The sequence below is a fragment of the Tympanuchus pallidicinctus genome, unplaced genomic scaffold, assembly GCF_026119805.1.
Source record: "Tympanuchus pallidicinctus isolate F22 unplaced genomic scaffold, pur_lepc_1.0 scaffold6, whole genome shotgun sequence".
Taxonomy (NCBI): domain Eukaryota; kingdom Metazoa; phylum Chordata; class Aves; order Galliformes; family Phasianidae; genus Tympanuchus; species Tympanuchus pallidicinctus.
The window spans coordinates 1,825,034-1,837,988 of record NW_026294780.1 but is presented as its reverse complement, the minus strand read 5'-3'; the positions used below and the strand labels follow the sequence as shown (position 1 = coordinate 1,837,988).

Genomic DNA, 12,955 nt, shown 5'->3' with positions numbered 1-12,955 from the left:
AGGGATTTGAATGTATCAATTTTTTTTTAAGCTTCTTGACATAGTTAAGAGATACAAGTAGCACAGTGTCTGGTTAAACAGTGGATAAGAGATGATTATTTGAGCACATATGAATGTGTGTTTGTTAGACTACCTTGAAAACCTAGATCATGGGTGTCCTGCCCTCTGGCTTGCCTGAGCCTAGCTGAGTGATGTCTTGAGCTGCATACACATAAGTTTCTTCAAAAGTAGTGCCTCTTATTTATTTCCATGTAAACCACAACAGATACAAACAGCATGATCGCACTATTTGATAGAACTAATTTTCAGCTACAAAATACTGTTTCTAACACAGTCATCATCATGAACTATGCATTTTCAGCAGCAGTGAATATGAGCTTCCATGCTGTGCTTATAAAAATAAGCACTAGCAGAGGTGACCCGCTGCTGAAACGCACCACCCACCCCTCAGCAAGTGTCGATGACTGTCAGGAGGTGCCATCTCTTCCTCATGGAGGAATTCAGTGACACACCTTTGCTTCATCTGCACTTGCACATCAAATACCGTTTTGTCAGTCTGCCCCTCTGCTCCCATCTGTCACACGGCATCAACGTGTAGTGGGATATTGGTGGGAAGGTTCAGCCTCTGCTGCTGGACCACCAACATCTGTGTTTAGCCACTGTATCAAAATGCATAAAATTATTTGCCATCGTTTGAGCACTGCCCTCCCAGTGCCCTGGTTTTAGTTGACACAGTGTTAATAAGGCAGTGATGGTTTGGTTGCTGCTGAGCAATGTGTGCATGCCCACATTGGGCCAATTCGTGGTGAAGAGCCACAGCCATTTGTAGTGGGTAGCATGTGGCCCACAGGCTGTGTGTTGGACATGCCTGATCTAGAGGAGTCTTACATAAACACTGGTCTTCATGTTGACAATGTTGACAAGATCCAAGGTCTTGTCCACAGCAGGATGTTTTGTTGTTGTTACTACTGCAACCTAATTAAAGAGAAAGCATGTCAAGAATGGGCTGGATATATTGATAGGAAATGCTTTATACTGTTGTGCAGTGTTCCTCTAAGCTAAGTAGCCATTTCAGTGTAAAGCAATTTTATACTGACACAAGCGCATCTAAATTTAAGATGCTTTCATTCCAACTGCTGTTACTGAACTAGCCAAAAATTATTCTAATAGGATTTGTTTCTCTCTTTCATAGTGTCAGTGTAGTTTTGTCAGAAACATCTTTGTCTGGTAACATATTTTAGGATAAGCTAACAAAACAACTCAGAAAGGGAGAAGCAGTGTCATGATTTCTTCGGATAGCTGCGTTTGTAGTCTGAGCGTTGCCGTTCTTGCTTTTAAGTTGAAAAACAACTATATGCTTGAGAAATCATCACTTTGAAACTGCAGTGATGACCTCTACAACTGTCTTTCAAAATCTCTTTCACCTGAGATGCCAGTTTTTTTTAGGTGAGGTTGCACAGCACAGAATGGAGTGGGGCCATCCTTGCCCTCGCCCAGCAGTGCTGGGCCTGGTGCACCCCAGGGTATGGTTGGCCCTTTGGGCTGCAGGGGCACACTGCTGGCTCACATTCAACTTACTGTCAACTGGAACTGCCAGATCCCTTTCTATGGGGCTGCGCTCCAAGCTCTTGTCCCCTAGTCTGTACATTCATATCCAGGGTTGTCTGTTCCAGAATGGAGTTTTTCATGAGTCAAACAAATATTTGTATGTAACAGGGAAGAAAAAAATTCAAGAAACGTTCTGGCAAATAGTTCTGAACTTCACTTAGAGAAGTAAATCTACTCAATTTCTGTGTCATCCAATTCCTTCATCTCCCTTATGCTCTGTCTTGATGGAAGATTCTACAGCTTTCCACACCTGGTTTTCTGTAGTCTTACAAGACCAATTCCTTAAATTGGCTTGCTGCTCCCCTGGTGTCCTCATCAGTGTTGAGATAAGGGAGTTGTTATTTTCCATGATTAGCATATATTGCTCGTGCTAAAACTTCAAAGAAATGTGATTGCCTTTTTCGCAACCATTACTTTACTGTTTCTGATTTTCTATGGGCCTCACCAACCAGTTATTCTCTGTCTTAATTTATTTGAATTCTTTGTGACTGTGATTTATCGTTCTACATTTCTCTCTCTCTTTTTTTTTTTGTTTTTTTTTTTTTAATATCTGTCCTATTTTTCAACACCATATTAAATTAAATGCTTCTTTGGCGTGCCTTTTTAGCTGATGAATAAATACAGCATGTAGGGCAGCATCAGACACATTAAAAGTCCAAGTACATCTTTTCCAACATTTATGACAGAGGAAAACAGCTTTTCCTTCTACCTCCCAAAACAAACCTAGCATCTCTTAAACATGCTCTAACTTCGGTGTCAAAGTGTGAGTATGTGGTAGATGTTTCTTTCACACTCTGTCAGGGCAGCTAGCTATTTAGAGGAGATCTCTGTTTTATATAGTAAGGAAATGGTATTTCTGTTTGTAGCACCCAATAACAAATGACGTAAAACTACATTCTTAATAATAAACTGTGTCCCAGTATGCCATTTTTTTGTTAATCTCACAGACTCCATTTTTCTGTTGTCCTTTCTGCACTTGCTCAAACAGAGCAGAAGGTCAACATGGCTCAGAAATTTCTTATGTGAACACTACTTGATTAAGTAGGCTTACTTTGAAGTTGGGAATTCTTTTAGTGGAAAGCTTTCATTAAACCTTCTTTCATCTGAACTTGGGAGATACGAGGATGATTTTGAAAGTGGAAAAACAAGATTATGGTCCACCTGACTAACTTGTGGTATAAACGGTCAGGAAAAAAAGATTTTTTACATGACAGCTTTTTCTCTTTCAGAGGATGCTTTTGATGACTAGAAAGTTCTCTCAGAATATAATTCTGTTAAAACAAAATGGATCAAGTTAAAGTAACGTCGTTTTATTAATACTGATTAAAGCAACTACAGAAATCAGATGTGCAAAGCTGAGCTTTCAAACTGTTAAGGACTGTTACAGTCCTAGCTACATCAACTGTAGTAATTTTATTTTTCAATTTTAAAAAATATCCACTCTGAACCTTTCTTGATAGTAAGAGGAGGCAAGAAATTCAGCATCTTAGACATCATAATAAAACAGAACAAAACTGTCTCTTATTAAAAGACTCTTATCATTGATAAAGCTTTTTTTTTTTTTTTTTTTTTTTACCATCATAAATAGGGTACTCGTGAAATGAGAAGGCACCTATCCTGCTGTGTACGTTTATCTTATTGTGATGAATGCTTTTTATTCCTTACAGGGCATTGCTCAGATAAACCTGAGTGATTTGGAGAGCTCCAGTGAGATGCAGCTTCACTGGTATTCTGTTCAAATCTTCACTGGCTCGGATCCCCAGAGACCAAAGAACAAACACCAGTGTGAAGAAAGTATTCCCCGGTCTTCTGGAAATGTAACCACAGTTAAAACAGTATGGCTCTGAAAAAATTATTTGTTTAACTTCATTTGACCTGATGAGTGGTTGCTCGTGATCATATCTCTAATACAGTTTGTTTGCAAGGTGCAGAGAAATGGACATGTTAATTAGTTCTTGTGGCGAGACCTGGATTTTAAAAGAATAATTAAAAGCTGGGTCATGTCTGAACATGATCTTGAAATATACCATGTTTTTGTATGCATACCTCCAGTTCAACTCACTAAAACTCTTTAAAAAAATCTGCCACTGCCCTGGAAGAGGCTGCCAAGAAAGGTCGTGCAGTTTCCATCCATGGAGATTTTTCAGCATTTTGGCACTGAGCAACCTGGTGTGACTCTAAAGCTCTTCTTCCTTTGAGCAGGATGTCAGATTAGGTGACCTCCAGAGATGGACTTGGATCTAACTCACTGGGTGGTGCTTCATAGTGAGATAAAGTCTCCCAGTCTATGGCTTTAACTTTCTATAAATGGCTTTAACTCAACTTTTTAGCTTGTGACCTACTGCTCAGTGCAACGATAAAGTGTTTACTTTTGGCCCAGTTTGCATGAGAAATTGCATTAATTCTTGATCATTTTCAGTTTTTTTTTTTTTTTCTTTTTTATTATTTTAAGTAGGAATATACAATGATTGTGTTTTTCTATTGTTTTCTCTGGATAATATGCGTTAAGTACAGGAGTTTGTACAAACAGGTTTGTCTGAAGTCTAGTTTACCTTCCAGGATGCAGTGACAGCCCTGTTAGCTAGGACGACTGCCCAACTGGAAGCAGTTGAGAGAGAGCTGGCAGAAGAGAGAGTGAAACTGGAGTACACTGAAGAGGAAATCCTGGAGATGGAGAGAAAGGAAGACCAGGCAGAAGCCATATCAGAAAGGTACAAATAGTAGTTAAAATACCTAATCTAACAGCTGAATAATATTTGCACTATAATGATGATCTGAAATACAGCAGGAGAAGCAGCAGATCCTTGTTCTGAGATCTGCTCCCTGTTAGGACTAGGGGTGTAAAATTCTTCTATCATGTGATGACGCACAAGCAGGAAAAAAGTGTCATTTGAATAGCTAGCTGTGTTTATAGGACTTGGAATTTGGGGAGAGGGAAAACACTTCTTTTGAATCAAGCAGAAACATTGTTAGGGAGGCAACTGCAATGACTTGGCAATGGCACTGTACTTTTTAAAAAAGATATGTATAGATATGTGTAGTGACATGAGAAAATGAAAAAAAAAAAAAGTATTGCAATGCTTGCAGAGCAGAGATGCCATACTGCTCTAATTCATTAGTAACATTACTCCTTTTTTGAGCTATGCTTTTCTTTTTGTTACTGTTTTCTTTGACTGTTACAAAGACTGGAATGTAAACTTGGAAAAAACTATGGAAGCTGATATTTTTGTCATGGAATTTATTTGTTTACCTGTGCATCTACAGAAACACAAGTATTCTGTATTTCTACTACAGAAATATTCTTAATTGATAAACTGAGCAGGATAATGAAATGTACAACTATTATCCATAACTTGATGGGTGGGTTGGTTCTTTGTTGTTGTTGTTGCTTTGTTTTTTAATGCCTACAAAATCCTTGTCATGTTCTGACTTCAGGAGTTGGCAAGCAGAATCTGTTGACAGTGGATGCAGTAATTGCACCCAGACTAGCCCTCCTTATCCGGAGCCATTTTGTGGGGATTCATTAGCTGGACACGTGTTTGCAACTCAAGCTGGCCAGTACAGTTCTGGAAAACTCCAGCCTCCACCAGTAAAGGTAACGAGAGAAGGCACTGAGTAGGGGAACTGCACGCTGCTGCTTGCTAAGTCCAAATTGATCTGGAGAGAAAAGAAATGATACTAGCAGTCCTGCATGAGCACTGCCTTGATGACAACGGTGTGCCTTTGGAGTTCTTAAAGTGTCCTCTTCAGGGCTTGTGGGGTTTTTGTTTGTTTTTGTTCTGTTTTCTTGCTAGTTATTTCTGAGTAGAACAGCTTTTACGTTAAAAGGCAGGAATATTTTTAATGCTACCTCTATCTAGTTTTAAATATGCACTTGCATCAGTGTGTTGCACCAGGGGAGATTTAGATTGGATATAAAGAAAAACTTCTCTCAGAGAGTGGTGGTTGGGCCCTGGAATGGCCTGCCCATGGAGGTGGTGGAGTTGCTGTCCCTGGCAGTGTTCAAGATGTCTGGATGAGGAGCTACAAGATACAGTTTAGTAGCTTGTGGTAGCAGTGGTAATGGGAGGAAGGTTGGACTAGATGATCTTGTAGGTCCTTTCCAACCTTGTGATTGTAGGATTCTATGATATATTTTCTTGACATTGTAACTTAAAAGATGATGATTAAATTCCAGTGCTCTGAGAACTTACAGTTCTTGAAAGGAAGGAAGATGCTTAAAATTTTAAAACTTTCCTGTATTTTCAAATATCTTAGTGTTCTTGTATCATTGTTTCAACAGTCTTTTAGTTCCCTTTTATTGAGGTTGGTTTTTTGTTTTTTTTTTCTTGGTTTGAATTCCTGAAGTTTTTAGGTTGATACTTGCTTCAGAGTCACCTTGCTTTTTGAAATGTGGCTTAGTGTTCTCTTTCTGTCAAGGCTGGGAGATCAGGTGGTAGCTCAGTTAATGCCCAGTTGTTAACAGTGAATGCAGTCTTTGTCTTCCACAACTGTGATTCACAGTATAACTGCATCTTATAATTTTTATTATAATTTTTACTGTTCCAGGTAAGGCTTCTGAAAAATAATCTTACAATTTTGAATGACCTAATTTTAAGACTACTGACAATAAGGTGCTTCGTTCTCTGTTCTCAAGGCTCACTAAAACTTTATCCTAGCTAACAGGGCAAATTGTTTACTTTTGATGTTGTTGAAATAAAGGGAGAGGGGAAAAAGAAATAGAAAACAAATTAAAAATTCTTTCATTGTAATTTTAGGTGGATAAAGAAACTAATACTGAGGATCTGTTTCCTGAAGAAGTTGCTGTCCTTCCAAAAGAGAGAACTAGCCGCAGGCCACGGGGTTCTGCTTTTGTTCGCAGCAGCACAATTGTTCGTTCCCAGACCTTCTCACCTGGAGCACGAAGTCAATATGTTTGCAGAGTGAGTAAAGCTTAAAAAGAAGACAGGAAGAGACGCCTTCACTTGAGTATTTGTGTGCTTGTGATAATTTCTCCTTAAAACTTGAATTACAAGAAACTTATGCTATTTTTTGATGCTAATGGATGTTTCATTGATTATAAACATTGAGGTGGGGGGGAAAAGATCCTTGGTTCCTGATCACTGTAAGAATTTAAACCTGAATTTATTTCTGCTAAAATTAAAGAACCCACCGTAACTTAAATCTTAAGCTCCTTTACCTGGCAACCTGTGATGCTCAGCTAGTGGTTCATTTTACAGAGTTGTTTCTCAGTATTGCAGATTGCTATATCAGTATTGATTTTGCTATATTGGTGGAATGCACGTGACTTTATTTGCAGTCTTTCCTAAGTAGCTTTCCTGAGAGCTTGAGTTTGAAATATGCCACTGTAATTTTTAAGCCAAGAATTGAGAAGCTGGACGTGAAATGGCAGTGTGAGCTTGCAGCCCGGAAGGCCAACTGTGTTCTGGGCTGCATTATAAAGTGGTGACCAGCAGGGAGAGGGAGGTGATTGTCCCCCTCTGCTCAGCTCTTATGAGGCCCCATCTGGAGTACTGTGTCCAGGCCTGGGGCCCCCAGCACAGGAAGGATGTGGAGCTCTTAGAGCAGGTCCAGAGGAGGACACTAACATAGTCAGAGGGCTGGAGCACCTCTCCTATGAGGAAAGGTTGAGGGAACTGGGCTTGTTTAGCTCGGAAAAGAGAAGGCTCCTGGGAGACCTCATAATGGCCTTCCAGTATTTGAAGGAAGCATATAAACAGGAGGGGGAATGGCTATTTGCAACTGTGGATCGTGACAAGACGATGAGAAATTGTTTTAAACTGAGGCAGGGGAGGTTTAGGTTAGGTATTAGGAGGAAGTTTTTCATACAGAGGGTAGTGACACACTGGAACAGACTGCCCAAGGAGGTTGTGGATGCCCCATCCCTGGAGGCATTCAAGGCCAGGCTGGATGTGGCTCTGGGCAGCCTGGTCTGGTGGTTGGCAACCCTGAACGAAGCAGGGGGGTTGAAACTACATGATCATTGTAATGCTTTTCAACCCAGGCTGTTCTATGATTCTATGAATCTTTTGGTTTAGCCCTGTTATTTATATTGCATACAGTGCATTTGTGGACTATACATTTTCAATATGAGCTCTATTATATATATTTCTTTTTAATAAATAACTAAAGGGAAATGTGATTGAAATGGAAAAAAAAAAATTTTGCTTAAAACTACACAATTTCAGTGTTTTTGTTTTGTAATAAAACTCAAAAGAAAAAAAGAATCCTGATTTCTGAATGCATATGTTAGCAAGCTTTATATTCAATATGTTTTCTACTCAGCTGTATCGCAGTGACAGTGACAGCTCGACTCTGCCAAGGAAATCGCCGTTTGTCCGGAATACTTTGGAGAGGCGCACTCTTCGGTATAAGCAGGTATGGCTGGGAAATAGGTTTTCACTGAAGCTGATGTAACAATGGTACTTCCACACATAAGCATATTTGTTCTGATCTTTTTTGGAAACATGCAAGACTTCTGTAATGCAGTCAGTAGCTCAAGGTTGCTTTCTGTTTGTTTTGGTTGTTTGTTTTGTTTTAATCTGAAAAGTAGACATAGGAAAGTAAGACATTATTGTGAATGATTGTTGAGGAAAAGACAAGGTAAAGACAAAGCCTTGCTTAACTGGCACTAGATTTGTATTGATTTACATATAAACTTCGTTAAATTTCTAAAATCTAGTTTATGATACAGAATGCAGACCCACAGAAGTCTGTATGAATGATGGGAAAACATCCTGCTCCCTTGCCGTGCAGCCTAGCAAACAGTGGTGTTTGGGGCCCAACAGTAGTGTGTGAAATTGCAGGAACTAAGGGGATCTGGACAGGCTTGAAAGGTGGGCCCATGAGAATTCAGTGAATTCTAACAAGGCCAAGTGCAAGGTATTGATTGCATTTGGGTTGGGGCAAAACTGTGTTTAGACTGGCAAAAGGGTTTCTTGAGAGCAGCACTGCAGAGAAGGACTTGGGAGTTCTGTTGGGTGAAAAGCTTGATGTGAGCCAACAGTGTGCATTTGCAGCCTGAAAAGCCAATTGTATCCTGGGCTGCATCAAAGGAGGAATCATCAACAGGGATCAGAGCTGAATGTCCTGTTCCACTCTGTCCTCATAAGGCCCCATCTTAAGTACTGCATCCAGACCTGAGGGCCCTAGTATAGGAAGGATGAGGAGCTGTTGGAGCAAGTCCAGGGAAGAGCCACAGGGATGCTCAAAAGGCTGGACCTCCTCTTCTATAAAGAAAGGCTGATGGAGCTAGACTTGTTCAGCCTTGAGAAGGCTCCAGCGAGACTTCATTGTGGCCTTCCTATACTTTAAGGGAGCTTATAAACAAGAAAAATGTTTGTGGGTTGTTTTTTTTGTGTGTGTGTGTTTTGGGGTGAGATTGTGGATGCTCAGTCCCTGGAGGCACTCAAAGCCAGTTTGGATGGGACCCTGGGCAACCTGATCTAGTGGGGGACAGCTCTGCCTATGGCACAGGTTGGGGCTGGGTAGACTTCAAGGTCCCTTCCAATCCAAGCCATTCTATGATTCTGATAGCTTAAGTTCTTTCTCTACCCACCATGCAGAGCAAGTGGGATAGAAGGGCACGTAGGAAGTTAATACAATGTTGATAAATGGCTTGCAGTTTAGCCTGGTAAGCAGATACTGATTTCTTGCTGGTATATGTAGGTAGATGACTGTGCCTTCCATTTTGATTCAGAATGTATTTTAAAACTAATATCGAGTAAATTCCTTTGAAGTGAATCTGTTGCTCAGTGTGTTGTTTTCTAGCATCGTTATTCAATTATGGGTATTTCATATTGTATGCCTTTGCTTATTTTCATTATACAAGAGTTTAGTTTATAAACTTAAATTAGTTAAATATTTATAAGCTGAAGGTAGACTGTAAAGGAATGTAGTAAAGAGCATTAATTGAAAAAAGTTGTATATTGTACAGAAAAAAACACATTACGGCTAGTGAACATTTCACTGTGGGGTATAAATAATCTCTCCAAATCTTTGCATCAGGAAAAGCTTTGTGTAAAGTACATACATAAAATGTATGCATTATGTACCTAAAAATATACCAGTGCACCATGTTGAGAATAATGTACTGTGAATTGTATTTGAATCCTAATAACTCAGCAGTCCTGCAGATCATCTTTGGCTGAGCTTATGGCAAGGACATCGTTAGACCTGGAGCTGGATCTCCAGGCATCCAGAACTAGACAGAGACAGCTGAACGAGGAGATATGTGTCTTAAGGGAGCTGAGACAGCGTCTGGAAGATGCCCAGCTCAGGGGGCAGACAGATCTGCCCCATTGGGTCCTTCGGGATGAGCGATTCCGAAATCTGTTGAAGGAAGCAGAGAGGCAGGTAAGCTAACGTGAAGTTACTCATGCACTCAACTTGTTTAGAAACATTTCATTTCAAAATTTCTTGATTGTAAGAACTTCTTCAAAGAACTTGGTTATTTATTTATTCACTTCTTACCGAAATCCAAATAATTCATGTTGCCTCTGTGTTCTTGAAGTTGCCACAATGAAAATGATTGCATTGATTGTTACCCAACTGTGTGTTTGAAAACAATTACTGGAGAATGTCACTTTCTTTTAGTTATTTTATGGCTGGAACTTTAGCAGTTTCATTACTGAAAGAAAGTGTGCTAATTTGATATTTCACTTTTTAGAAGTATTTGAAATGTTCCTTAAGTATTTTTGCTCTTCTTGGGGAAAGAAAGTAAATGCAAGAAGCATTACAACAAACAAAACAGCCATTGGTTATCAGAAGCAGGGTAAGCCTAGCTTCATTTTGAGGTCTTACTTGAGAGAGCAATGTACAGTAGATTTTTTTAATTTAATGCATATCTTTGTAAAGAACACTATTAAATTAAATAGTACTGTTAGTCTCTTGCATTTATAGATCTTAAATGTTCAGCTATTTCAGATAATATAGTGATGTGGTTTTATTCTGGTGATTAGAAACAATCCATCATGTAAACCTAAGTATTTTTCTGTTATGTTTATTCACATTATAATTATTAGCATTCTATTCTTTGTCTCGTTTTCAGACACGGCAGACCAAATTTGAACATCACCAGGAGCAAGCAGCTGAAAAGATGCTAAAGAAAGCATCAAAAGAAATATACCAGTTGCGTGGGAAAAACCAGAAGGAGCCTATTCAGGTGCAGACTTTTAGGTGAGTGATAACGTGCACTGATATAACAACAGTTCATTACAGAAATTAAAGCTCTCTAAAGCAGTTAGCTCAAATTCTGTGTATCTTGAATATAGCCAGTAATTTCTAACCACGTAGTGATTTGAGCTCATGAGGTTTCCTATGAATTGCTTGTAGTGGCAAAAAAGCAAAATTAAGGTAAAATTACAGTCTTACAGCTCTAAAATGTGTGAGGAAAGAAGTCTTCATGTGCATACAGCGTACCTTGGGTGATTCTTTCAATTTAGCTTGGCTACTGTGAAGTTGAAACGATTTCTCAGCTCTTCAGTGCTGTCCTGTAGGCCTGAACAGTTTGTTTAGTGTCATGCATGTAAATTACTAGAGACACTGTTTCTCTGAAAATTGCTCAATAATCTTCCAGCTTTCTCTTAAGCCTTTTCTTTGGGCTTTGGTTCCTGTTCATCTATTTTCATGTAGTGTGTGTCCTCCTAGATTTAGTTTGCGTATAAACAGTGTGCACTTCACAGGAAGAATTTAGCGTTAATTGTTAAAAATATTTTTAGGGTGGGTGTAGGCATGGGAGGAAGATCAGCAACGGTTTTACGTGATACTGTTTTACACAATGTTCAGATTTTTTAGAATTTGTTTATGAGAGACACTTAAGTAGAAAACTTGTCTGTTCTGTAATATTGGAAAGGGAAAAGCCTTCCTCACAGATGTGGAGAGGAATTAAGAAGAATGGGAATTTTTGGGTTGTTTTTACACCGTCTGTTTCTGGTAATGACTGAATTTTTGTGCTTATAAAATGATACCGGAAATTGATAAAAATGAGATAAATGAAATGAAGGACAATTTGATTGTATACATTCTTGCACCTTATGTGCACACATCCATTTCTTATACAGTTATTTTATAGCATATACTGTTTGCCGAATAGAGAAGCAAGGTTAATCTTAATGTTATCTTCATTGTAGTTATTGTAGGCATTATTGCAAAATGTCAGAGGTGAACTTTGCATTGCACGGAGGACTTATGTCCTATGAAACCCTTTTTAGAGTGAAGTGTAGTTGATGTCCAGTTCTATAAAGTTTGCACCTAAATTTTCAAAACTACTAATTGTGTTCAGGGGAATGCTTCCAAAAGTATATGGTGAGGGTTTTGTGCAAGTTACTTGTACTCAAGTAAGCCCTGAGGTCAGTGTATAAGTAGTAAGAAATAATGAGTAAAGAAATGGTTATTGCTAGGGGTTGGAAAAAGCAGGACAGGGAGGGAAGATTTAGGTTGAATATCAGGGGGAAGTGCTTTACAGCAAGAGTGAGGTGCTGGAACAGGCTGCCCAGAGAGGTTGTGGATGCCCCGTCCCTGGAGGTGTTCAAGGCCAGGTTGGATGGGGTCCTGGGCAGCCTGGTCTAGCATTAAATGGAGAGGTTGGCAGCCCTGCATGTGACAGGGGGTGGAGATTCATGACCCTTGAGGTCCCTTTCAACTTGGCCATTCTGAGATTCTGTGTGATTCTGTTAGCGACCCTGCACATAGCAGGAGGGTTGAAACTGGATGATCTCTGATGAAACTAGATGATCCTTTTCAGCCCAGGCCGTTCTATGATTCTGTGATTCTATGACGTACGTCTGACTTCTTTTCATCTTTTTTGATCACAGAGAGAAGATAGCATTTTTTACAAGACCAAGGATTAACATACCTCCTCTGCCGGCCGATGATGTATGACATGTTGCATTGTAAACATGAAGTATTTATCGCTTTTATTTTAATGAAGTTATTAGATTAGCCAAGTTTCTTTTAAAAAAAAAAAAAAAAAGCAAACAAAGAAAAGTGCAAAAGCTAATATACACGTTTTGTAAAAAATAAAAAAAGGAAAAAAAGTAAAAGTAAACAAAAACATATATATAAATATATATACATATATATATTTTATAATAGCGACTACAACAAGGCTTGGTTTTTCCTTGTTGTGAAATTGACATCTCTGAAGACAACTTATTTTATAAAAGATCGACTATCCTGTTAAGAGCGTGTACAGTTTTTATGCTGTTTTATTTGACTTAAAGGCTGGAAGACAGAAACAAAGTGAGTTCAGGCAAATTCACTGTAGTGTAATTTATTTATAGTGCCTTTTTTCCTTGAAGGAAAATACCTACTTTAAGATGTATTTTAAGACTGAAATTTTGTTCTT

At 39.0% G+C, this 12,955-nt stretch overlaps 1 protein-coding gene across 3 annotated transcripts in view; it reads left to right on the top strand.

The window, feature by feature from the left end:
- Nucleotides 1–12,594, top strand: part of WWC3 (WWC family member 3) — a 95,439-nt gene extending 82,845 nt beyond the window's left edge. The window contains exons 16-23 of one of the 3 annotated variants that reach the window (XM_052664940.1): nt 3,276–3,443; nt 4,168–4,319; nt 5,044–5,203; nt 6,366–6,530; nt 7,894–7,986; nt 9,733–9,963; nt 10,658–10,785; nt 12,423–12,594. In XM_052664940.1, coding sequence (XP_052520900.1) covers nt 3,276–3,443; nt 4,168–4,319; nt 5,044–5,203; nt 6,366–6,530; nt 7,894–7,986; nt 9,733–9,963; nt 10,658–10,785; nt 12,423–12,489 — 1,164 coding nt within the window. In that variant the 3' untranslated portion in view covers nt 12,490–12,594. The remainder of the gene's footprint in view (nt 1–3,275; nt 3,444–4,167; nt 4,320–5,043; nt 5,204–6,365; nt 6,531–7,893; nt 7,987–9,732; nt 9,964–10,657; nt 10,786–12,422) is intronic. The other 2 variants (XM_052664939.1, XM_052664938.1) reach the window with 2 other exon arrangements.
- Nucleotides 12,595–12,955: the final 361 nt, after the last annotated feature.